Source organism: Chlamydotis macqueenii, chromosome 1 (genome assembly GCF_036417535.1).
Source record: "Chlamydotis macqueenii isolate bChlMac1 chromosome 1, bChlMac1.mat, whole genome shotgun sequence".
Lineage (NCBI taxonomy): Eukaryota > Metazoa > Chordata > Aves > Otidiformes > Otididae > Chlamydotis > Chlamydotis macqueenii.
This window is the reverse complement of record NC_141556.1, coordinates 72121481-72145986: the sequence shown is the minus strand read 5'-3', so window position 1 is coordinate 72145986 and position 24506 is coordinate 72121481. Positions and strand designations below refer to the sequence as shown.

The following is a 24506-nucleotide window of genomic DNA, read 5'->3' as shown; positions in this document are numbered from 1 at the left end:
ATTGTATTTTGATTATGCAAGATTTTCCTGTTCAGCTGTTTTATCTGCAGTTTATTTTATATTTGATATCACTAAACCAAAAATCAACGCGATAACACATTGATAATTGTGGAGAATGACAGAGATCATACACAGGGAAACAGGAATTTGATCCCTCGTGGAATTCAGGCCCTCTCACCACACCCTCTTATTTATTCAAATTTTCTAAAGAGGAAACAAGAAAAAAAAAAAATCCCAAGCCTAGGGCATTATCTGAAGGTTACCAAACCTGCCAACAGCAGGCGAATATTTACCAAGTATACTCTTCCACCAGCTTCCTCTCGCTTAGTCCAGGGACTGTAAATTCAAGCATGTTAGCTCAATCTCTCTCTTGCCTTTTCCCTCTCTTCCCTGCCCCATGTAATCTTACTCTACAACACACTGTGAGAGAAGACACCAAGTTCCATAGGACTCCAGAGACACAGGTAGTCAGCAAAGGTCATGAAGTTCTGCACAATATACTATTTCACATAAAATATCGCTTAACAGATATAATATCGTTCCCTAATAATTAAGAACTTATATTTTAATATAGAGGTGACAAAAATCAATGAATTATTAAGTCTTTAAGGATTTTAATATATTTTCACAAAGCTGTACCTCCACCCGTAAGGCCAAAGCTGTTCCCAGCTCTTCCCTGGTATTTCAACATCCCACCTCACATATTCTTTAGCTCTTCGGCACATCCCCTACCTTTTGCAACACTCTCCTTGTCTGTCTCATCATCTAAAAGGTGCGAGATTGCTGCTGCTTGGAAGCCAGGCACAACACAATTATTTGGATCACTAGGTCAAGCAAGTGACTTGCTGGACTACACGTAGCAAAAATAATAAAGCATTCTGCCATGCTGCAGCAAGGAGCGCACACAAAATGAAACTTTCAACTACCAGGAATAATAAATGGCATTCTCACTAGCATTGCTCTTTTCCTATCCAACTCAACAAGCAGGCTTTGCAATTACAGCACAAAATTCCCACTCAGAACCCCAAGTTTTCAGCCTGGCAGTTCAAGATAAAACTTTACAAAGATCACAAACAAAGCACAGTCCTTATTTAATCCACTAAAAGCAAAGAGCCCCACTGCTGCAACTGAGTCTGTACCAATGGTACTGGAAAGAAGCAACAAGGAGTACACACATAGATTTAACTGTGCAACTATAGCAAGAGAATCATGAGAACAATGACAGAGAAAGAAAGTAGCACACTAGCTCCGGAGTGCACAAGCAAGACATAATGACACTGTACTTCCAGAAAACCCCTCAAGTTATTTCTGCTATTTCCTCAACCCATAAACTAACATGCGCTCAGATCTGATCAGGATTAGATTTAGATTTTAATTTGATTAAACTTTATCTTAAAACTCTATTCTGTACCTGCTGTTTTTCCAGAAGTCTACTCCCATACTTATGTGATATCACGTAAAATCTCAGCTTTTGGAAAAACAAAACAAACATGTAGCAAACATCTTGCACAAGTTAGGAAGAAAGAAAATGTGACTCCTACAAGTCTCAAAAGTCAGACACAAACCAAATAACTGATTTTTTTTCTCTTGTTTTAAGACTTTTAGGCTAATCACACGGTTTTGGGGAACTGACTCATGAGGGTTTTGTTTGTTTGTTTTTAACACTTGAGGTTAGATCTAGTGATGCCCCACTTCTGAAATATGGGTATTTGTACAGCTACACAGAATTTGATCTAACATATATTCAAAGCACATTTCTGCATCAAACCATGTGATTCTTCACACTTAACACTGAAGCTATTTTAAGAAAGTACAAACAAAATTGTAGTTGTTACTTAACTATAACTCTGACAGGGAAGTCTGACGCTTTTTAATGCTAAACCGAAATTAAAAAACAGCACAAGTTTCTTAAACTACTTGAAAGGACTAATTAGTAAAGGGACCTACAGCATTTTAAGACTGCTCCTACATCCATTTTTCATCCTATTTTCAGTTGGTCAATTCAACCGCTGCACACAACATCCAAGAAAACTACTACATAAGTCATGTTCTTTGAAATGCTTGGCTTAGTAGGCTAAACCAGACCTGAAAGGTAGAATTCAACACGTGTAAGAATTTGCTTGTGTCAATCCGCAAAAATCATGCTAAAGTCTCAGTAAAATGAGATGTGCACCCTTAACCTACAAAAACCTAAGAAATAATCTTTACATTTACTATTACAGGACTCATCCAAAGATGACTTTGAGCCTCAGATTATTAATCCTCGCTTAATACTGTGCATGCTTATTACTTCTGCACACCTAATACAGAAAGAATAGTCTCCTTTTTATTTTAGTAAACTATATTTTTTTAAATTCTCCCTATACTTTAAGAGGTTACCACTTAGCTTTCTGCCTCTAGTGCAGAGACTCTGCTGCAAGTGCAGGTAAAACCACATCCACAGACCACCTCCCACCTTGCCTGTGTGTTAGCGCAAGATACAACCCTGAAGAGCCCCAAAAGCACCATCTGAAAAAAAATGAGCAGCTTCAGACGAAAGCGGCAACCAAATATCGCCACTTAAATAAGCAGCGCCCCGTGCTCAGATGGCAGAGGGGGCCGCTCCGGGTTCTCCACAAAACGCCTAACGGCGATGGCTGCAGCCCCAGCGGTCCCCACACAGCCCGCCGCCCGGTGCTGGGCCGGGAGGGGCGCGTACCCTCCTCCCAAAAGCAGCAGGCAGCCCCTTCGGAGGGGGCCTGGAGACGCAAAAGCCGCGGCGGGGGCGCCACGGCGCCCCCCGCCCCGCCCGCCCGACACAAGTTGGCCGGAGAAACCTGTGGCTGCCCCGCGCCGCCGCCTTGACAGCCCCCACGGCCGGGAGGGGGGCGCGGGGCGGCCGGCACCGGGAAAAGAGGGGCCCCTTCGCCGCTGCGGCGGGGCGGGCCAGCGAACCCCCGTCGGCGCCGCGAGGCGAGGAGGCGACCGGACATGGCGCCCGCCGGCCCCGGTAGCCGAAAGACCACCCTCCCTCCTCCCCCCACCGCTTCCCGGAGAAGGGGGCGAGGGCGGCGGCGCGGGGACAGGACGCGCACTGACCTGTCCTCCGAGTCCATGCGGCTGAGGGGCTCCCCGTCCGAGGACATCTCCAGGCTGCCCCGCCGGCCCCCCGACGTGGCGCTGCAGCTGCTGCTGCCGCTGCTGCCACCGCCGCCGCCGCCGGTGCCGTAGCCCTCGTCGCCGCCGCTGGACACGCTGCTGGAGCTACTCCCCCCGCCGCCGCCTCCTCCTCCGCCGCCGCCGCGGCCCAGCCCGTCCTCCTGGCTGCCCCGGGGGCCCTTGGGCTCCTCCTTGGCGTCGGCCTCGCTGCTGCCGCCGGGGCTCAGCGAGCGGGTCTCGTCGCTGCAACAGCCGCTGCTCGTGCTGCTGCTCCCCACCAGGCTGCTCTCCTCCTCCTCGCCGCCCTCCTCCTCCTCCTCCTCCTCCTCCTCCTCCTCCTCTTCCTCCTCCTCCTCCTCGTCCTCGTCCTCCCCGTCCCCGGCCTGGCTGGCGCTCTCCGGGCTCGGCTCCGACATGCTCTCCGCCTCCCCGTTCAGCAGCAGCAACGACTCTGTCTCGGCCGCAGCCGCCCCCGAGAACGACGACGGCGACGACGAGGATCCAGCCCCGGCCGCCGCCGCCTCCTCCTCCTCGGCCGCGGCGACCGCCGCCTCGCCGGGAAGCAGCCCCTCCGGCTCCGCCATGTCGCTGCGAGCGGCCGCCATGGCGCCTGCCAGTCGCTGCGAGCGGAGCGGGGCCGGGCGCGCGCAGCGGCGGCGGCAACGGCGGGGGCGTGCGCGTGGCCCGTGCGCGTGGCCCGTGCGCGCGGCCGCGCTACGCCCCCACCTCCACCTCCACCCCGCGCGCGCTCGCGCGCTCCCTCCTCTTGCCCTTCTCACCCGCACAATCGCGCGGCGGCGCGAGCCGCAGAGAGGAGGGGCTCGGGCTGCCGCCGCCGCCGCACGCGCTACGGAACGCGCCCGAGGACAAAAACGTGGGAAGGGCGGAGCAGCGGGCTCCCGGCGCGGGGTGTCGAGGGAGGCGGCGCGCGGGAGGGGCGTTAACGGTCGGGCGGGACGGGGCGGCGGTTGGGATGGTGGCGCGCTCCTCACGCCTGGCTTGAACCGCGTCACCGCTTCTAGGGGAAGAGCGGCCGAACGCTCCTGTGCGGAGGGCAGTCCCGCAGCATGAGCCGCCAACGTGCGGAACCAGCCGCTCCCGGCCAGGAGGCGCCGGCCGCCGCCCCGCCCCACCCCGGGAGAAACCCTGGCGGCGCAAGCGTCCCGCAGCGCTCAGCCTCCGCGGCCTCCTGGCTGGCTCCGTCAGCAGCTGGGTAGCCTTAGGCCTGCGGAGCTGCCGGAGGGAGGGGGCAAGGAAAGCGGGAATCACGGCTGGGGAAAAAGACTCAGTGACATTTGTAGCCGTGAGAGGAAAACGGGAGTAAGGTGGGAGGAGGCCGTAGGGACTCCGGAGCTGACTGGGCTCGTAGTAACTTAAATAGAATCAGAATCGTTTAGGTTGGAAAAGACCTTTAGCATCATCGAGTCCAACTGCAACCGTAGCACTGCCGAGTTCACCACTAAACCACGTCCCTAAGCACCACATCTACACGTCTTTTAAATACCTATAGGGATGGAGACTCCACCACTTCCCTGGGCAGCCTGTTACAATGCTCAATAAACCTTTCAGTGAAGAATTTTTTTGTAATATCCAATCTAAACCTCCGGAATAGAGAGCTTACGAGAAAGGGAGAAACGAGGCTCCTCAGCAAAGAGAGCTACAGGGTGCAGGTCACGATGTGACATTGCCCAGTGAGAATTATCAAAAGACGAGCTCAGCTGAGACACAAAGAAGACAGAAAAAGTTTTTCAGCAATACTGACACAAAGGAATGAAAAAGCAGTCGCGCTATGCCGCGAGGAGAGTGAGCAAAGAGAATAAACGAGATGTGGCCTTAAACCTCCATTTGCAGTAGAGAGGCATGTTGGCTACCGGGCAAAAGTAGTATGAATAAAGGGGAACGCAAAATATAGATTACTGCATTTAAATAAAAGTGAAACCAGAGAGTTTAATGTACTGAAACTGGGGAAATTGGTTTGGTTTTTGTTTTGTTTTTTGGTTTTTTTTTTTGCTCATGAACTTAAATTCAGTTCTGGAGACATGGGATTAGTAAATTCGTTGAGTTGGGAATACCATCTGAAAAAAAAAACACTGTGTATGTGCAGAAGGGGAGTGGTGAAAGATAGCTGGACAGAATGCCTGTCAGTCATGTAAAAGACTTCAGAACAAATTCGGAAAATTAAAGTAATTTTAATATTAATGTAAAATGGGATAACATTTACTAAAGGTAGATCATGCCAGATTAATGTGATAGGCTTTTTGACATTATTCTTGTCTACATGGACATCAAGAAAGCCTTTGATAAACTGTCGTGTGAAACTGATTAGCAAAAGTTTATAGGATGGGGATTTGCAGTAGAATAGGAGGGTGAGTAGAATCTGAACGCAGAGATGAAATCAGGTAGTTTGGCAAATTACTGGAGGGATGAAGAGGGTAACTGAAAGTGTGAAATGCTGTTCTACGTTAATTTTAAATGTCATATGTACATCTGTCAGTCTTGACCCAGCACTTACAGAGCTTGCCACTTTAAAAAAAAAAAAATCGTGAAGTGATGGTAGTTTAGTTTAAAAACAAACTACAAAACACAGAACCACAACTCAGTCCAGAAAAACGCTGTGCCTTCTGTGCAACAGGAAGAACCTCACCAGTTCAAGTTACAGCAGGCGTATCTGGCATATCCACAGAGATCCTAGATTCCAGGAGCAGTTAACCGCGTAGAATTAAAATCTGGAAAGGGTGCTCCTAAGACCTGCATTAGCTTAGCTGGAGATGGTTCCCAGCCCGACAACAACGGCAGCTGTTAGCAGCAACACCAGCAACCCGCGGTGCAGCAGCATCAAAATAGAATGCCACAGCGCTGAGACAGCAACGCAGTGTTGGAGCAAAGGGACACGATATTGGATTAATCTTGAAAGATAAACCTGCATAAACATCTTTAACCTGCAAAGGAGCATCAGCGAACTTTGGAACCCAACAACAGCAAAAAAAAAAAAAAAAAAAGTGTTGATAGTTTCCCAGATTTCTAGAAAACCACCTCAGCTAGAAAGTGGAAATGGTAAGAATGCTTTAAAAAAAAAAAAGAAAGACAATGATAACGTGTAATATATGTATTGCTGCTCTACTAACGCCACCAAAATAGCCACCAAACCCTGAGCATCTATATCCTCTTCTGCCTTTCCTCCTCCCTACCGGTAGCAAGGTGCTCTGTGTTTCACTCTCCGTGGAGGAAGGTGTGGCACTCCCGGGTGGGTATTGCTGTCACTAGTTTTATCAAACACAAAGCGTGAGGTTTCAAAAACAAACGACACCCTTTGATTCAGCCGGAAGACAGCAGTAGCTGAAGTAATTCCCATGTCTCTGTTACCCATTAATTCCCTTCTGGAGTTCTTTGCTGTAGCAGAGAGGCATCAAGTAATGAGAAACCAAAAACACCTAAAAGACACCTTTCACTGGTTAAGAATATGAGAAAAAAAAAGGGGGGGGAAAGGTGATCTCGAATAACTCCGTGTACCCTAATGTAAATTGTCCAAATCCACTCCACTGTGTGTTCACAGCCCGTCAATGTAAATTTCCCCTCCCCCGCCCCAAGTCTCTTGGGGTTTCTTGAGGTCGTGTGTGCACGCAAGGCTCCTCGTGTTTGCGTACCGAAAGCAAGCAGGGTGATTCAGACCTCCCACTTCCCACTTTCCTAAGTAGAGCGGTAGAGACGCCAGCTCATTAGGTAATTTGTGTATTCAAAGAGGGCCAGGGAAGGAAACCTCAGGACACAAAGGAATAGGAAGGACGGTGTGAAACTGCCTAATGGAAATCACTTAGCATTTAAGCAAGAGATCGGCACCAAAGGGGTCACTGCTGCAGCAGGCAGTCATCAAATAAATGCTCTGTGATAATCTCTTGGTGTCCTGCTCTCAGTTTTTCAAACCCACGAAATTCAGGCTTGGTCCTTAAGCAGTCCTAATCAAGTGCAAGCAGCAATGATTAATTGAGTCTCTTGTTACTGGGCTTTCTCTGTACAAAAACATCCAGCTTAGCAAAGGTGAACATCTTTTTCTCCGAGGTTTTGACTTTTCAAACCTCTTGAAAGAGGAGATCTGTCTGAGAACAGGTGAGTCTAGAACTTGCAAAGGCATCTAAATCACTTGCATTTGAATAGTCTGATAAAAGCTCAAAGCAGGAGACAGGCTGTTAGGAAATCCTTTGGAAAAAAAAGAACTTACGCATCCTCTTAGGCTTTGAGGGTGGGTGATACACGGTCGTTCACACAAAGGACTTCTGGTCTAGATTGGTATGATCATCTTACAACATGAATGATGCTTTAAAGCTGAGATATTTATGTAGAGGCACACTAATCTATGGTACTTAGAAGACATTCTCAACAATTTTTTTTTTTAAAAAGAAAGTTAGTAGATAAACTAGGAGAAGCTTGTTCACAGGTGAAGAGTCCAAGCAGAACCGTCCTCCACTGGTGCAAGAACAAACAACATTGCAGACACAGCAGAGCAGGGAGAATAAATTAAGATTTTATTCTCTTACCTCAGGTGTACTGGGGTGCAGGGCATTCACATCGACAGCAGCATCAGTAATGAGCACACTCCAAAAAAGTACTTTCTTCTTTTCTTGAGTCACAAGAATTTTGCTGTTTTGTGGGTTTTTTCTGAAGGAAAGTTAGGTGAGATCATCACATGTAAGGCAGGTTTTTTGACCTTTTTTTTCCCCTAATGTTGACCAACATCATAATACTATGATCTATATATAGTATGGCAAGCAAAACACTTCAAAACAGTAAGAAAGGCCTATAAAGAGAGGGGGGGGGGGAAAGCCATAGGCCTCAGATACAGGAAAAGCGACATCCTGTCTTGTACTTCTTAGGATACCAGGGGAAATTCTGTAAAACTTTTGGTCACTGAACTCCGTTCTCCTACCCCTGCCTCTGCATGTGTGTCTCAAGCACTGCAGGAAATTCCTGCTGCTTGAACCTCATGACTCACCTTGCTCACAACATTCTGCCTGCTCAGCAGCCCCTGGAAACTGCACCCTGCCCTTCTTTCTGCCCCACCCTTCCCCATCCAAATTCAAGGTCTGGAGGAAGAGGCTGCAGTCTCCCATTGCTTCAAGTAAGCATCCAGCACTCTGTTCTCACCCTTCCCTTCAGACCAGACTGAAACTGCCTCATTCTGCAATTCTGACCCCACCCTCTCCTGCAGCACCCAGTTAATTCTCCCTTTAAACTCGGCTTCTACGCTATTTTCTTTTTAAAGTTGCCTTTAATCTTCCCCTGTACTGTTTGCTTAGAAACTGTGACTACAGGAAATGTCAAGCCTTGCCTAGGTTGGGTCCAGCAAAGGAAGGCTGCTGGGAATGTGTGTTGGGTGGGGGTCCCTCTTCACTCCCCGTTGGACGGTAAGCCCTTGCTGGGGCTGTACACTGGCTTTGCAAAACACTTTGCAGCAATATGAATTCTAGCTGCTGCTTGGGTCCTTCTTGCCCCTCTTCCCTGCCCATGCTTTGTTACAGCTCTCACGGTGACAACACTGCCTCTTCTGTTGCGCCAGCACAGCTGTCTCTGAAATTCATGCCATGAGCTAGACCAAGGAACCGCTTTTAGTGGGAACTAAGAGAAAAAAAAATAAAAGGGCATTCTGTTGCTTTTAGGTTGTGAAACTTTTTAAAACTCCAGACAGCTCAGTTAAATCTAACTGTCCCTACTCTGGGGATGGGAAAAAAAAAAGGAACAGAAAAATTAAGAAATTATTAAGGTGATACACAGGAGTCAGTTCAGGAATGGAAAAGCCCATTCTGTCGTTCTGGAGCTCATCCAAAAGCACATCCTAACAGTCATCGTATTTGCACTTGTATTATCGTAACAACTTGCAAGCCCAGTGGAGATGAGGGCATCTTTGCGTTAAGCCATCTATAAACACAAACAGTAAGAGGAAGCCCATGCTCCACAGATGCTCTGATATAATTGAAAGGAATCAGATATTGTACAAGTGCATAAAAACTCTTCTCTAAAATGTGCGCTAATTGATGTTAAATTTGCTGTCAAATTATATTGAAGGAAAACATTAAAAGGAAACCAACAAAGCATGATATTTCTTGTAAGTGAAAGATACAAGGCTTTGAGTTCAAGCCATTAGAAGGCTTCATAATGTGGTTCATTTATGTGCTTTACAGCTTGTTGCAAAAACTGACACATAAGCACAGAATTTCAAATAGACACTATTTAGCCATGATAAACTCCTAGTTATTATAGATACCACTGAGAACCAACTCAGAATTTGCTTTAAAAGCAAAAGCTACTTGCAATACCCCTGCACTCATATATCTGTCTGCATATCAATCCTGTCACCCCATGTCTCTGAATTTTTGTGAGTTGTAGGGTTTTGCGTAAGTATATGCTAAAAATGTATCGTTCATTTCTTTGAAACTACTCAGAAAGTTTTCCAAATGCCACATAGGAAAATTTAAATAGCTGATGCAATACATCATACGAACAGGTAAATCAATAACATGTGCAGTACTGTACAAGCAAATAGAGCATCTTATCTCTGTCATGAATATTGTCAATATTTTATATGATAATTTTTAAAAATATAGCAACTATCAGAGACACTTTCTTTTCCTCTCAAAGTATCCTATGCCTCCTTGTGTACATTTTTTCACTCGGTACAGTTTGCTCTTTTTCAATAAAAGGCAGCCAAATTCTTAAGTCTCAGAGGAATCAACATTCTTTAAGAGCACAATTTAGATTAGTTTTAGCCAGAGATAATTAACGTATTTGCTTCCAGATTAAAGAGTCTTTACATGCTGTTAATTTGGGGAATGCATGTTTTCTACATTCTTATGCAAAACAGAGCTGGATTCCAGCTTTAAATGAAGGTGTGTGCCCAGCCACAAATAGAGGGTTGCCACCAGTACGTCCATTTATTTTCTGCAGGTCAGTTACTACAGAGCATTACAATAAAACCAGGGGGAGGTCATTCCAATGGTGGTGGCAAATCTGCACAAGCACGCTAGGCAGTAAATCGTACCCATTTTTTTTTCTAAAAACGTAGATGTGAAGTCAAGAGCAGAACCTTTCTTTGCACACATGGAGATTCTTTTCAAAACCATAAAAGTAATCAAGATCTTGCATGTTGCAAAACCGGTGTGTAACCATTACAACCAAACAGAAATGCATAATGGATTGAATGCTAATTAAATACAAATCATGGCTTGGAAGGAGTACAAGTTTACAGCAACTTCTCCATGTTCTGCTAGGATTTCTTTAAAACTCCCCTTCTTCGATTTGTGGTCCTAACTAGAATATGAGTTTTTAACAGAACAGCCTTATTTTTTTTTAATTAATATTTCATAAAGTTTAAATGAAAATTCTCTTGCAGATATCTAGTTGTAAAGTTCGTGCCTTTTTTTTTTTGCCTTTTTTTTTTCTTGAAAGAATCTCTTGTCTTTCCAAGATCAAGCTCTTGTGAACACACGTCCTTCCAACCACAGTACTCAGCTTTCCAGAACATGCTGCGGTGGGCCCAGCAAGGGGCCCTGAAGATAATTAAGGGAGCTGAGCATGTCCGATGAGGACAGGCTGAGAGAGCTGGGACTGTTCAGCCTGGAGAAGTGAAGGCTCAGGGGGATCTTATCGAAGTGTATACATATCTGAGAGGGGAAGTAAGAAGATGGAGCCAGACTCTTCTCAGTGGTATCTGGAGAAGGGCAAGTGGCAATGGTCACAAAATGAAATATGGAAAATTCTATTTAAACTTAAGAAAAAAACTTTTTCACAGTAAAGGCTGTCAGGCGGTGGAAGAGGTTGCCCAGAGAGGTCGTGGCGTCGCCATTCCTGAAGATAAATCAGAACACACCTGGACATGGTCCTGAGCAGCCTGTTCTAGCTGGAGCTGCTCAGAGCAGGGGTATTGGACTCAATGATCTCCAGAGGTGCCTTCCAACCTCAACTATTCTGTGATTCTGTAAATTTGAGATATTATTCTGACATTACATGAAGACACAGGCATCATCAAATCTGCAAAAACAGTAATATTTTTTCTGAGTTTCCAGATATAACATATACCTTGGCTTTGCTCCAGCTTCATATGGGGATGAAAACCGTGTTCACACCAGTCACTCCTTGCACCATGGTTTCTAAAGATGGGAAGGGAGGCTTAGTCAGGAGCCACAGAAGATGAGCTGAGCTGCATGACTGGGACCAAGCAATGAGTCCCTGCAGACAGGTTTAGATGCAGCTTGAAGGACTGCATTCAGAATTCTCAGGATAGCCTGTATGACAAATTTAGGGTCCTGCTAAATCCTATGAGATTTAAAAGTGATGACCAACTAAGATTACATGTTTCCCATGATTGCCAGATCTTGGCATGCTAGAAAGTTACGGGAGAGAGGTTATCCTTAAGAGAGGCATTTATCACAGTCTGGTCAGCCTTCAGCAAGATACTGTCATGGAGAAGGTGTCAAAGTCCAGATTTACCAAAACCTTAACAGCTGGACAATTCCTCTTCTCTCCCCACTGCTCTGCTTATGTTACAAGAAAAAATCGGGTTATGGAATGTTTATCAAACAGCTAGATATACAGCATTAGTATATTTAAATAAAAATTACTATTTGGTAGGCTTGAGAGCACGAGCAAACATCTGAATTTCAGAAAAGTTCAGATTTGCATCCAAAAACTAGCCTTTCCATTATTATAGTATTCACTGAACAGCAGAAGTCATACTTAAAGTAAGTAAAACTAATTTAACAATTGCAAAACCAGCAGGGTGACTTTATTATCATTTGCTGCTAATGACAAATATTTATTACAGATAGTGTATTTGTCTTCTGAGCTATTAAAATGCTCTTTCCAATTCATAACTCTTCAAACCTTTCCTAAAAGATCAATAATCCGTCATGTTCATGGAAAAGAAGACAAGTCCATAGAAGTACAGCGTCCCTCCCTATTCTCGATCAATCAAATCTGAGAGAGAGAGAGGGCAATGGATGAGAACAACCTACTTTTCTGTGCATGGCATTCACTGAATGTGAAAAGGGGTTTCAGCAGGACTGAGAAAGTAGCTGTTGTCATGACAGCACTGGAAAGCCCAGGGACTGAAAAGATCTTCATCAGCTCACTGCAGCAATTCTGTGCCAAAGGAACTGTGCTGCCTGTCTGCATGCTGACAACAGAGCCAGGGGAATGCCTGCTTGTCAAATCTCCCTCGTTTTACTCTACAAACTTCCCCACTCTTGCCCTCTGAAGCTGGAAAATAGTTGCAATCTGGCAAAGGTGGAACATTCCTGGCCACCTTCTCCCCCACACACCTTCTGTTCATCTACCTGGTTTAACAGGAGCAGCACCTAACCATCCTGTATTCCCTTTTGTCCCTCCCTGGTAACAAAAATGCCGTGTAGGAGGCAGCAGGAATCTGCAGAAAATGTATACAAATACCAGCACGTTCTGCAATCCAACTCCATCGATGCAACAACTGCCACTCCTGTTATCTCAATGTTACAGGCCAGCACGTCTGTATGCCCTGATGTTTGCATGGCAGCTTTGGGGCAAGAGGCTGAGAGGATTTATGTGGCACTGTCAGCTGCTTGGGGTCGTACTCTTGACAATGGTGGGATCTTATCCCGTTGACTCTGGCCATTCCATTCCCAGTAAATGCATTGTCTTTCACGCTGCAGTTAGGCAATCTGCCGTTCATGCCAACTGCCCCACTATAATTGCCACAAGCACCAGTTTTGGGGAACCTATGAGACTATTCCATTCACAGTGAAGCTTTTATTTTACCAAAACAACTGAAAATTGTTGCTGCGTGGCTGAGATCTTCATAATGTAAACAAGGAAGGAGAAAGGAAGGTCTTTTTGACTATACTATATACGTATTGATCAAGTTCTGATACTGTTTATTTGAAGCACTGGGAAATATAAACGTGAACATTTGGAAACTTGCATTATGCTCCTGCTGATTATCACTAATAGAATGGAAAATGAGATTGAGCACTTTACATCCAATTTTGCAACAGCCCCCAGTATTGCAAATTAAATGTTCAGAGATGTGTGCTCTCAGATTAACTCTACAAGCCCTGTCTGAAACTTCGGCCTCTCTGGTATTGATGCAAAATTCCCATTGACCTCAGTAGGGCCAGAATGTCAAACTCAGCCTGAGAGCTGGAGAACAAAGGAGTTTTGAGGAACTCATACAAAATCCTGATATGGAGGATGGCTGCCAGGAGGTGGGGACTCAGCACATATCACACAGGAGAGTCTAAGTTGCACTGTGACCTTTCCATAATTCAGAATTTAAATAGTTCAGAGGGTCCCTCTCTCAGGAAGCCTGGAATACATTGCAGAATTGGGAGACCTAAATCCTAAATTAGCTTAATGCCCCAGTGATGTGCCCTACAGATGCACTGCATGTCTTCTAATAGGCAAAGCAGCGATTCCTCTCTCGTGAAGTCTATTCCCAGCTCAGTTGCTCACAGACTCTCCAAAGCAACTAACTGTATAGGAGTGGGCAAACCACTTCATAATTTTGTTATGCAGCAATTTAACTGTGGTTAGGATGTGCATAACAGAGTCTCTTTCCCAGGATTGCTCTGAGGTATAGTTGTCTGTCTTTGAAGCCTTCCAGTGAAAGCTGTTGTTATACATACACGTGGAGTGTTCTCAATAGAGATGGGCCTAGTTTTTAATCACATAGCACTTTTGATTCTTTCAGTCTTTTAAAACTGATTTTGTTTTTTTTTTTTTTTTAGTGAAGGTGAACATTTATTATGTGCTAAATTTTGCCTAGTGACACATTTAAACTGTATTCAAGAAACAAATACTGTCCAGTACTTTTCCTAGGCAGTTCAGCACCCAAAACCAACCTACTAATCTACGTAAAATATAGTCGGAAAATGTCGCCCCATAAATTCTTAGCAAGCTGTTGCTATAGTGGCCTACTATCAGGACAAATGGCAGCAGTTTGGCTTTATATTACATTTAACTAGATAATTTATCAGAACCATCATCTTTACAGTTGAATTTCTAGCTGGGTTTGGCAATGCTAAGTATTTGTTTAATCTTGGTGAAAAGTGGATGCAGCTATTTAAAGCCTGGAAAATGTTGGAAACATTTTTGTTATGACACTTCAGAGGAAGGTGAAAAAGATCTAATTTTAAACGTGGTGCATCTTACAACAATTCATGCCTACATGTCTTCACATAAAACTGGGGACTCTAAGTTGAGAAAACTATTTGATTTAGGTTGTGCTAGTGCATGAGAGGTACAACAAAGAGGCATGTATTATAGAACTGTAACTCAGGCACTGAAGAGTGTTAAGGTATCAGCTCTGTAGAAAGCGATGACCTACTTCTGCCTTGCTTCTTGCAAGGAAAATCCTTTGGCACTGCTTCAGGCCATGGTTTCTGGGCTCCCTGCTACCTTGAGGTCCTGATATTACACAAATGTTCCTCAGCCACGGTCACTTCCCAGTTTCACTACCACAAGTTCCATGTAAAGAGGTAGCAAAGCAGACAGTTTAAAATGGGACTTCCCAGGAAAAAGAAAAAAACAACCCAACATTCCCCTCACCACCCTTGATTATTTTCACATAAATTAAGTGCTGGACAAATGGCTGTGAGCCACTTGTCTTTTTGTTTTGTCATTTTAACATGCATTTTGGATGTCTTTTTCATACTAATACAGACAGATCTGGGGACATTCTTTCATTGCTCTAGGTGATCTCAGTCCATTACCTGCATTGTACTGTGATAACGTCCTTTGGCATATTGCATGTATATTCATTTCCATTACATGCAACATATTATCATCAGCTTATGCGCTATAGTAAAATACATATGCAAACCTCAACAATCCAGCTTATATTATGCTTAACAAAGTATGACAAAATAAATGCTGGTTTAAAAGCTATACATATATTAAAACATGAAATATTTGAGAGTTACTCCCCTCCTCCCTTATCTAATAACAGTATTAAAAAACAAGATGCTGAATTTTGGCTGAGACATAGTAACTGCAAAAGATCAGACCATCGCACAAATTCTCTCTGATATCATAATGTTTGCAGTATGAGCATGTTGACCTTTTAATCATATAAGCTGTCTGCCTGAAGCCAAAAGCGCTGTTCCCATCTGGGCTCAGGTTTGCTAGATGAATATGAACTCTGTTGCCCTGGTTGTATGCAACTTCAGATTACGCCAAGAACACACTCGCTGTGTTTTACAGTAATTTGTCCTGCAGTTCCAGTTTAGTATGATTGTCCACTTTTTATCTTTAATTGTTGCTGTGCATGATTAAGCAGCAATACCACGATGCTTAAAAGTCACTTTGTCTTTACGGTTGATGAAGCAACCCCATTTTATGGACAAAGGAAGGCTCTGAGATTTGGCTACAACCTTGCAAAGAAACCTGTTTATGCAAAGTCACATCAAGAACTTATTTCATTTAGGTTAAAGGATCAAGTTCTTAATATTTGAAAATACACAATAAACATACAGCACTGGATCATTGAGTATGAAGGTTAATAAAAATACAGCCTGGCATTAACATTAAAAAGGCTCTAATTTTTTTTTCTTCACAGGTAATTAGTTCACACAATAAAATAATCTCCTTTCTTATCCTGGAAACACATGCATAAACCAGCTCAGATAACATCATTTACATACAGGCTGCTGCATCCGCATGTTAATGTCTGGCAGTAAAAGTTCAGACAAGTTTGTAATCCCCGATTTCCTGCGCGTGCTCAGCACCCGGGTTCCCAGAAAGTCAGAAGAGAAGGGGATGCTAAATATTACGAAGATGACAGGTCAGCTGCAGTCTGTGCCGCATCTGGACAGCTTGCAGGTTACACAGTTTCCCAGACGGCAGGATCTTTGACAGTTCTGGACGTTTTAACATCAGGGTTTTGGTTTTTTTTTGTTTTTTTTTTTTTTTTAAACACATATTGGTATTTGTCTATCACAGTTTCTTTTCTCAGTCACTTACGGTTATGACAATCATTCTAAGCCTATTGTGCTGCTGTCGCTTGCTTTGTCCGTGTTACTATATTGCTTGGTATTGGAACCAATCTGCATTCCCGTTTAAAGCACTATCATGTCACCCATCAGCAATCATTTGCTTTCATCCCTTGAAACTCCTATACAATGGCAACCACGCCAGGAGGACAAAAGCACAGGCAGAGGCGAAAAAGGAGGAAAGCTGAAGTGGGAATGCAGCAGGGGCAGCTGCAGCGAGGCTAACTTTGTTCTTTCAGGGTCCTTCCGGCTGAGTACTTGAACTTGGACTGGTAACGTAGGTGCCCTTCATCTTCTGCTTCCCCTGTTAACACAACTTATCTTCCCAGTGCAGATAGATCCTGGAAGGAAGCTTGGATTGGCTGCTTTTGGATCAAGGCCAACAGGTAATAACACTGTTTTTACAGCACAAGCCAGCGCCTACTGACAGCTGCAGGAAAAAGGGAGGGCTGTGGGAAGGAAAGCCTCCTATTGCAGTAATATTGATCGCTAGCAGCACTTTTCAAAACACAAATCCAGCTCGCTGGGCATTCTTAAAATCAACAGCTCCTCAGCAGTTGTTGAAGGAGGCCATCTGATCAACGGAACAGAAATCTGGTTTGCTGCATTCAGACAAAGATGCAGTTACAGCATCTGAGGGTTTGGGAATTGCCTAGGAAATCTGGAGTGCTTAGGCTTTAACTGGGATTCACTCCTGTACGCAGTCATCCTCCTAATAGTTTAGAGCCATCAGCTGTGAAGAAATCTTAGACATCACAGACTGCCTATGATTAATTGCCTGAAAATGCTGAAAAAGTTAGGGATTCTGTTCAAAGGTGAAATAACTGAAGTGCTCTAGCCTGGAACCAGACAGACAGGGAAAGATGTATGGTAATTCGTGCAGAGCACTTCTCCGAAATAGGCATGGCTCAAAGGAAGGCTTTAGACTCCTGCCTTTTAAAAACATGACCTAACTGTGCTCCTTGGGGTCCACAAGATTTTAATGAGGCAAAATTGATCAAAATATGATGACCTCTGTTATTCCTTGTCCTAAATTCTGTAGAATGGAAATGAAGATGAGCTTAAGTAGGTTATATTTAGCTGATCACACAGAATGGAATAGCTTTAAGATTATGAAATAAGTTCTAAAATAAAATGCTGTGAGTTTAGAGTAGTTATCCCCCATATTCCAAAGAATCAGATTATATAAGCAAGTATGGTTTTCCCACTGTTGCAATTCATTTGAATATTAACCAATTCCTCTTCACTAACACAATCTCCTAAATGGTTGAGAGGCTGGTTCTTCAATTATAACTGCTACCTTGTAAATAGTGATCCAGATCTCAAACATTATCCAGGCACTTTCTCTTTATTAAAAATATTTATTATCTGTTGGCATAATATACAATAAACAGTAGTTACAAAATATTATAGGTATTTTGGTACAGGCTAAGAAAACAGCCAGTAATGTTATTCAAAGGTGCTTTAGATCAAAAAAATCTCAAGTTTCCAGGCAATCTCTTAGCTCGTGAAATGACACCTTCAGCTAGCTCTCACTCATACGCAAGCTGGCTTCCGTGCAGCACCAGCCCTTGCATGTGTAAACTCTCTGAGACAGTCTCCAGGCAGCCAGAAATCAAACACAAAATAGTAGCAGTCACAAACATCAGAAAACATTAATCAGAAAGTTCAGTTGTCTTTTTTTTTTTTCTGTCTAGATATGACAATTTCAGTGTATAAAAAGAATAAATGCAATAGCCACTAACAGCTGTTTCCAAGACTGGTGGATGAACATGAAAATACTAAAGAAAAAAAAGTATTCATCTTTAAAGATACAAAATCTGAAACAGCCTCCACATTCTTGCTGACTTGGGATTTTACCAAGAACAAAGTTGCACAATACAGAGCAGTCGACTACACGTGCAATCAGCATCAAGACTCAGCAGAAATTTATACTGTGAAGAGGTGATTTATATAATTTGAGAGCTGCTGAATTTTGCAGCTTTTTTCAATTCCTTTGAAATGTACTCTTGTCAATTAATGACAATTTTCTCAAATTCTTATATATTTGTACCTACTAATTATTTGATTTGTAGCAATGGGACTAGTACTTAAAAATATTCTAAATAGAATCTATTGCTGAAAATAAGGGAGGTTCACATGCAAGTTACTTGGAAATGTTGGTTGCCTCACATTATATGCTTTGAGATTGAGCTTCCAAGATGCTAAGCATCTGCAGTTTCTAGTGATTTCAAGCAAGAAACTGGTGGCCTGGATTCATCTGCTTACGTATGGACAAACAGCTGTTGTACGGACAAGGCATTTTTTTTTTTCTCAAGACTTGGAATGCAGAATATTTTACACGTTGGGCTGGAGTGGATTTAAAGTAGCAGAAGAGTCCCGGACAGTGCCAGTCACCTCACTGCGATTCAGGAACTCCACGAGATGACAACAGATGAGGATCAGGCATTTTTCTGACAGTTTTCGTTGACTAAATCTCTAGGCCATAAATAAATCTTGCTTCTTCTACATTTAAAGAAAGTTAAACCTGCGAGGTCTGCTTTTTTTTTTTTTTTTTTTTTTTAACAGTACTCATTTCACCTTCAAAAGAGGAAGAGAGTGTTTCCATTTTTAGTCTGAAATTCTTTGAAGTATTCTTCTTCCATAGAGCAGGGATCTGGATAGAATTTGACAAAAAATTAATTCCTTATTTTAGGTTTGGTTTCAGCAATAATAAAGTTAATGAGATCACATCTGTTTTTGTCCTGATACACTCTACAGCAGTCCACTGGAAATAGTGCCATTTGCTTACAGCTTTTTCTTTCATTCCAAGCAGAACTTAACCCAGCCTAAATAAGTGTTCTTAAACACACTGATAACAAGACTGCCACATAAGCCAATTAGCAGCCACTGCGGTGATGTTACTTACCCATAACTACAATTAAGAGTTGCTTGCAGTTTCACAACAGCAGCTAGACTATGTTTAAACAAGACCTTAAAAACATTTTCTTTGGCATACGACAGAATGAAGAAACATCACAAAAAAAAACCACCAAAAAAACCCCCAAAATTTAATTCCACAAGTAACATTTGAATACTGACACATCTGGAACAGCTGGGTAACAAGTTGTGCGTGTCAAGTTCAGAAAGCAGCTGCTTTTAGCCTTCATTTTGGGCCAGACGTTTGCTTTCAGCCACCAGTATATTCCATTTTATTTTGTGGCAGCTTCTTCAGTGTTCCCATATGGACAAGCTAAACAGCTCCAAGGATATAACAGCAAGTATATATAATGTTCTCTAGAAGAAATGAAGGCCAGATGTTGCTTTGTTATCTTCACATGCATCCTTAAAAAAGTTAAATTAAGTTGTTTCAGATATATTATAAATGCCAGGTATAGGCAATTTGTTCATTGGCCATTTAAATGTCAACTTTCCAAAGGATGGAAAAGAACATTTTAACTGAGGATTCAAACTGAAATAAGATTAAACTACCCTAGAATAACTTAAGAAAATAAGTATAGCAAAATCCAGGATCACAGGGACAAAAAATGTCTTGTACAGAGAGAGATCTGAGTGAGTACTATTTATAGTTTGTTTTATTAGAAAAGAAAAAAAAAAACCAAACTCCAACTTATTGGTACAATATAATGAAAAGTTGGGGATAAGAGTTAGCCAGCACCACCACTGATTAAAGATGTTCCACTCTGCTCCTTTACTCAATCAGGATATAATTTAAGCCACCAGTCCAAGTACTAGAGAATTCAGTAGATTGAGTACTAACAGCGTAATCCATTAATGGTTTTCGTGTATGTACTCTAGTGGATCCAATAGGCTGGGTAATAATTTTTTTTTCCTAGACTGTCCAATTAGTGATTTGGATAGAAATCAATTGTTTAACATTTTTCTGATTTCCTGAAAACAGAACCTTATTGGATCAATTTTATGACAGATATATTTATGAGGAAATATTAACTGAAGACTACTTTTTCTCCCGCAGTAATAATATAAACAAGGTTTGGGTTTCAACTGCCTCGTGAGGTCTCTCTCTTTTAGCAAGTCCACGACATACAAAAACTGCCAAGACACCAACTATGATTTTTTGAGTAATGTCACTTTATTAAGGGACTTAAAAGAATCACATTCTCTAGTAGTCTTGGAACAATGCAAATGGTGAACAAAAGACAAAAATAGATATAATTCGTTCTGAAAAGCATGAACATCTGTAGAGAATGTGTTGCATTATTCCTAAGGACTCTTGCTTTTGAAAAAAAAAGCACATGTTCCATATATACAAGTGTCAGTGCAATAGCCAATAAAGCAATCAGTCAGAAATATAAAAATATCCTAGATACAAACTTAAAATAGATGTTGGAAGGCTGAGAATATCAGTATTCTGATATTTCTATATCTCAGGCATATGATCACTGGGATGAGTTATTCTGATGAGGTAAGAGACCGTAGATGCTCTGTGATAACACAAAGCCATACATTTTTTTTCTGTAAGACACAAAAAAAATAGAGCACCCAATGAAACTACAAGTCTTTGCTGCAAGTGCTCAGAGGAAGTGAAATTATAGTCTATGAGCATTACTACATTCCTGCATCACTTACATTTGCTGTCTTTGCCAACAGTTATACCAGCAAAAACTTGCTAACTCTCCCACTCTCCCCCAGCTGCAATATAAACTGCACGTACTTTGCAGATACACCAAACTGACAACTACTTCAAACACAGACAAGATCTATAAATGTCCAAAAACCACTTAGTCATTCTTTCCTTTATTGGTTGCAATTCTTTTCTTGGCAGCAAGGACAGAAAGAGATTGCAAAGCTTGACAGCTGAACAGCCTCTCTGGAAGGGTTAGGGAGAGAACAGGGTGTGTCCTATTTGCTTTGCCCCAGGTGTTCCAGTGATGCCACTGAACTTAAATCTGAGCTGGTTGAGCAATAAAAATCACATTCCTCTTCTTCACTCTACGCTTTGGGTGGAAGGAAGCACTAATTTGGGGCTACTGTTAAAAAAAAAAAAAACAAACCAACAACTGTTTGGTCAAACTTTCAGCTGGATGCTGTCTGCATCATGGTTCATCTTCTTTCCTTCAGCCGTCTCTTTCACTGACCCTCTAAGCTCTGCTGCTAAATTCTGCTTCCTATTTCTTCACTTTTCTAAGAAAATGGCAAAATGACAGGTAGACAGACAGCCTACTCTGTGTCTTTGTGGCAGAGCTGGGAGTGCCAGAAGAGTATAACAAACTTCTATTTAGGGGGGCAATGATTAAGAGTTAATTTCAAACTATGTGTTAATCTCAGGCACTCCTCTATGGAAAAGCACAATGAATTATATAGTCTCTAACTGCAATATTAATTTGAACAGGATATGATTTGTATGATTAAAAAAACATGACAAGAGCAGGGCACTTGTCTTCTTATGAAACTTGCCTTACCACTTGTAGCACACACATACAGTGAAGCACACAGCAGTTACCTGAACCTTTAAAAGATTTCTTAGCTTCACATCCTAGATTCAAAAGCTTTCCCTTCAATCATTTCATTTTTCATCATTCTTTTCTAAACCTCTTTTGTCTCAGGCAAATTCAGACAGCTGTGTGAGTTTGAAAACTGAAGCTAGTAACATCTGTAGTATGATGACACTTGACAAGTTATTTCAGGTTTTCTTTCAGTTTCTGGAAGATGCTTTGCAGATGTCAAAGCCTCAAGTAACCATCATACTTCTCTCCTTACGCCCAACGAACGTGGCATTCAACATTTGCTAATATTGAATTACTACTCACCACACCCCAGTAAGACAGGCTATTACCTCTCAAGTAAACAGGCAGGGAATGGAGGCACAGAATGACTAAGTGATTATTCCAACATCATGATACAAGTCTGGGAGAGTCAGGAGCTGAACCTGTATTTCCTGTGTCAGTCTCAGGTTGTCTTTTTGTTCTCTGTTGCAGCTTTATTCTTTCCTGTAGAGGAAGACTGGAATCTCTTAAGAGTCTCTCACTGCTACTCTGGTTGACAGGCGATGTCGCCAATGAGACAAGAATTGTTGCATTCCCCACATCAGAAGGTGGAATACAGTGTGACATCTGTTTGCTGGAAGAAATACTAACCATACGAGTCCTTAAGAACATCAACATTTATTTAATATGATATAAAAGAAATGGGATATGAACATTCGTATTTGAACAATAGTAAGTGGCTTCTTATACTACTTACATCGTATGTGCTCATTGTATAATATATACACAATGAACATAATTACATTTGTACACAAACTAAGTACTGGATTGAAAACCTGCTTATTGCTGTACACACCCATACCCAACGAAGGAAAAGCCCAGTACCTCAAAATACCTACACTCAATTTATTAAAGAAAAAAAGAAATCACTAACATTAATGTATACATTGACAGAGGGGTGGCAGTAACTGCTGACATTGCAACCTGACCAAGAAATAATTACAGCAGAAACAGGACATATTTTACTAAGCAATAATAAAAATGGCACATTTTAAATATATCTATATGTATATATATATAAACATTTTACAAATAAAATGTTAAAACAATACATTGTAATGTTTAAAAAGTGTAAAACAAGGTTTAGTGGTGATATGTAAAATTAACCGAGTTATGCATCTAGAAGAAGCCAAAAAGTAAACTCATAGGATCCATAATTAAAAGAATATTAAATTCTGGAGAACATCAAATAAAGTTCTGACTGTAGGCTGCGTGTTAAAAGGAGCCTTTATTTTACGTGCACAGAAACCATAGCAGCAAGCTGGTATCAGGAGAACAATCTGAAGGTTGTTGAGTGTACATGTGGGCCATTTAAAGCTTTCTTGGAATAAACATTTTCCAGGAAGGGGTAAAATGATGCTCTGTGGCCAAAAGCATCAGAACTATGAATTTCATAGATTTAAAATATACTGTACAATATCTTCTCATATTTTCATAGGTCAGGTCCATACATCTCGGGCATGAATTGTTTCAACAGAAGCCATTAGTGCTGAAAAACAGACATAGATTAAGTTACTCTATTTTAGCAACAACAGAATATGGTATAAAGCAACTCCTGGGATTAAACACAACAAGGAATTTCTGAGTTCATCTTAGCCGTACAGTTATCAATGGTGAAGAACAAAATAAAGTATCTTAGAAAGCACTTGTTTTCCAGAATCAATTTTCCTAACCGCTGTCAAGGTACTTCGACAGCAAGAAGCAAAAGCAAGCTTTTTTCAAATTTATACAACTTTGTATGAAAATCTGTTTATTCTGAGAGTTTTATCCTGTTGTACCCGGCCATCTCCAGATGTTCTTCATATAAAATTGCTAATAATAGCAAAGACCCTAATTGCTCTTACAAATGACAGGCACAGCTTGAAGGGGGATGCAGTATTATTCAGTTGCTATGCTGTAATGGCAGTGTAACTGTAAGGTGTTCTGAAATTCAAGTGCTCCACCCAGAGCTTGCTGTATTTTGGTAATCGCTGAAAGGACTTCTATAAATAGCTTTTAACACTTCATTAGTAAAAACGTTTCTGAGCTTTGAATCCAGGTGCTGTATAGAATTTCCTTATCCCTCCATTACTCAGTGTAAATGTAATGCTTAAAACCTAACAATGTTAGCGGTACACATCCAGATTCCTCTCTGCAAAGCAAGAGCCATGACAAAGAAAGTAGCTTTGTGTTAAAGGGTTTTTCCTTAGTCCTACAATATCCTGTGCCACCAATTTCCTATGCCAAATTCCCCTGGCATCGTGCCAAGAGTATCATTTTACTAATTGACCATAAAAGCCAAATATAGGTATTACCTCATTATTCTTTTAAATCTACCATACATTTTCCAGATGCTGCCTGAAAAATTTGGTTGCATATGAACAGGGCTGATCCCACAGCTCTGGAGTTCCCTCTTCCGCATCGGATTTCTTGCATCTGAGAGACACTGAGCTCTCAGACGTTAGAAGACCTGTCTTTTTGCAAAGCGTAAAGCACTGGGATACCGGAACGACAGCCCCAGAAGGTAAGGGGCAGCAAATACTGCAGGCAAGCAGAGTATGCTTCATACACCTCCCACGTATACTAGGCCCAGCTCACGGCTCAAAGTTGTTTTGGAGCTCCTAGGAAACAACCAACAGAGGCATCAAGTGCGGCAAAGAAACGTGGTGTGTACATGCACGGAGTTGAATGCTTTTCCTCACTCAATTCAAATGCTAAACAGCCAAAACAGACGCATTTTAAGTTCTGGAATCCTTTCTTCATTACAGCGAGGCTGGCGTAAGCAGAGCATTAGTTTTACAAGTGCCATCCCAGATGCACTGTTTTGTCATAAGTAATTAAGGCCTACTTGTAGAATCGTACTTAACGTGGA

General features: G+C 42.3%; 2 protein-coding genes across 13 annotated transcripts in view; both read right to left on the bottom strand.

Annotated features, from left to right (window-relative positions):
* The window catches only part of AEBP2 (AE binding protein 2), a 53088-nt gene extending 49311 nt beyond the window's left edge, over window positions 1-3777 (bottom strand). For all 3 annotated transcript variants that reach the window (XM_086756298.1, XM_086756306.1, XM_086756313.1), the window contains exon 1: window positions 3079-3777. In XM_086756298.1, the coding sequence (XP_086612424.1) occupies window positions 3079-3743 (665 nt within the window). In that variant the 5' untranslated portion in view covers window positions 3744-3777. The remainder of the gene's footprint in view (window positions 1-3078) is intronic.
* Window positions 3778-20219: 16442 nt separating this feature from the next.
* Window positions 20220-24506, bottom strand: part of PLEKHA5 (pleckstrin homology domain containing A5) — a 179394-nt gene continuing 175107 nt past the window's right edge. For all 10 annotated transcript variants that reach the window (XM_086756255.1, XM_086756271.1, XM_086756234.1 and 7 more), the window contains one exon: window positions 20220-23144. In XM_086756255.1, coding sequence (XP_086612381.1) covers window positions 23126-23144 — 19 coding nt within the window. In that variant the 3' untranslated portion in view covers window positions 20220-23125. The remainder of the gene's footprint in view (window positions 23145-24506) is intronic.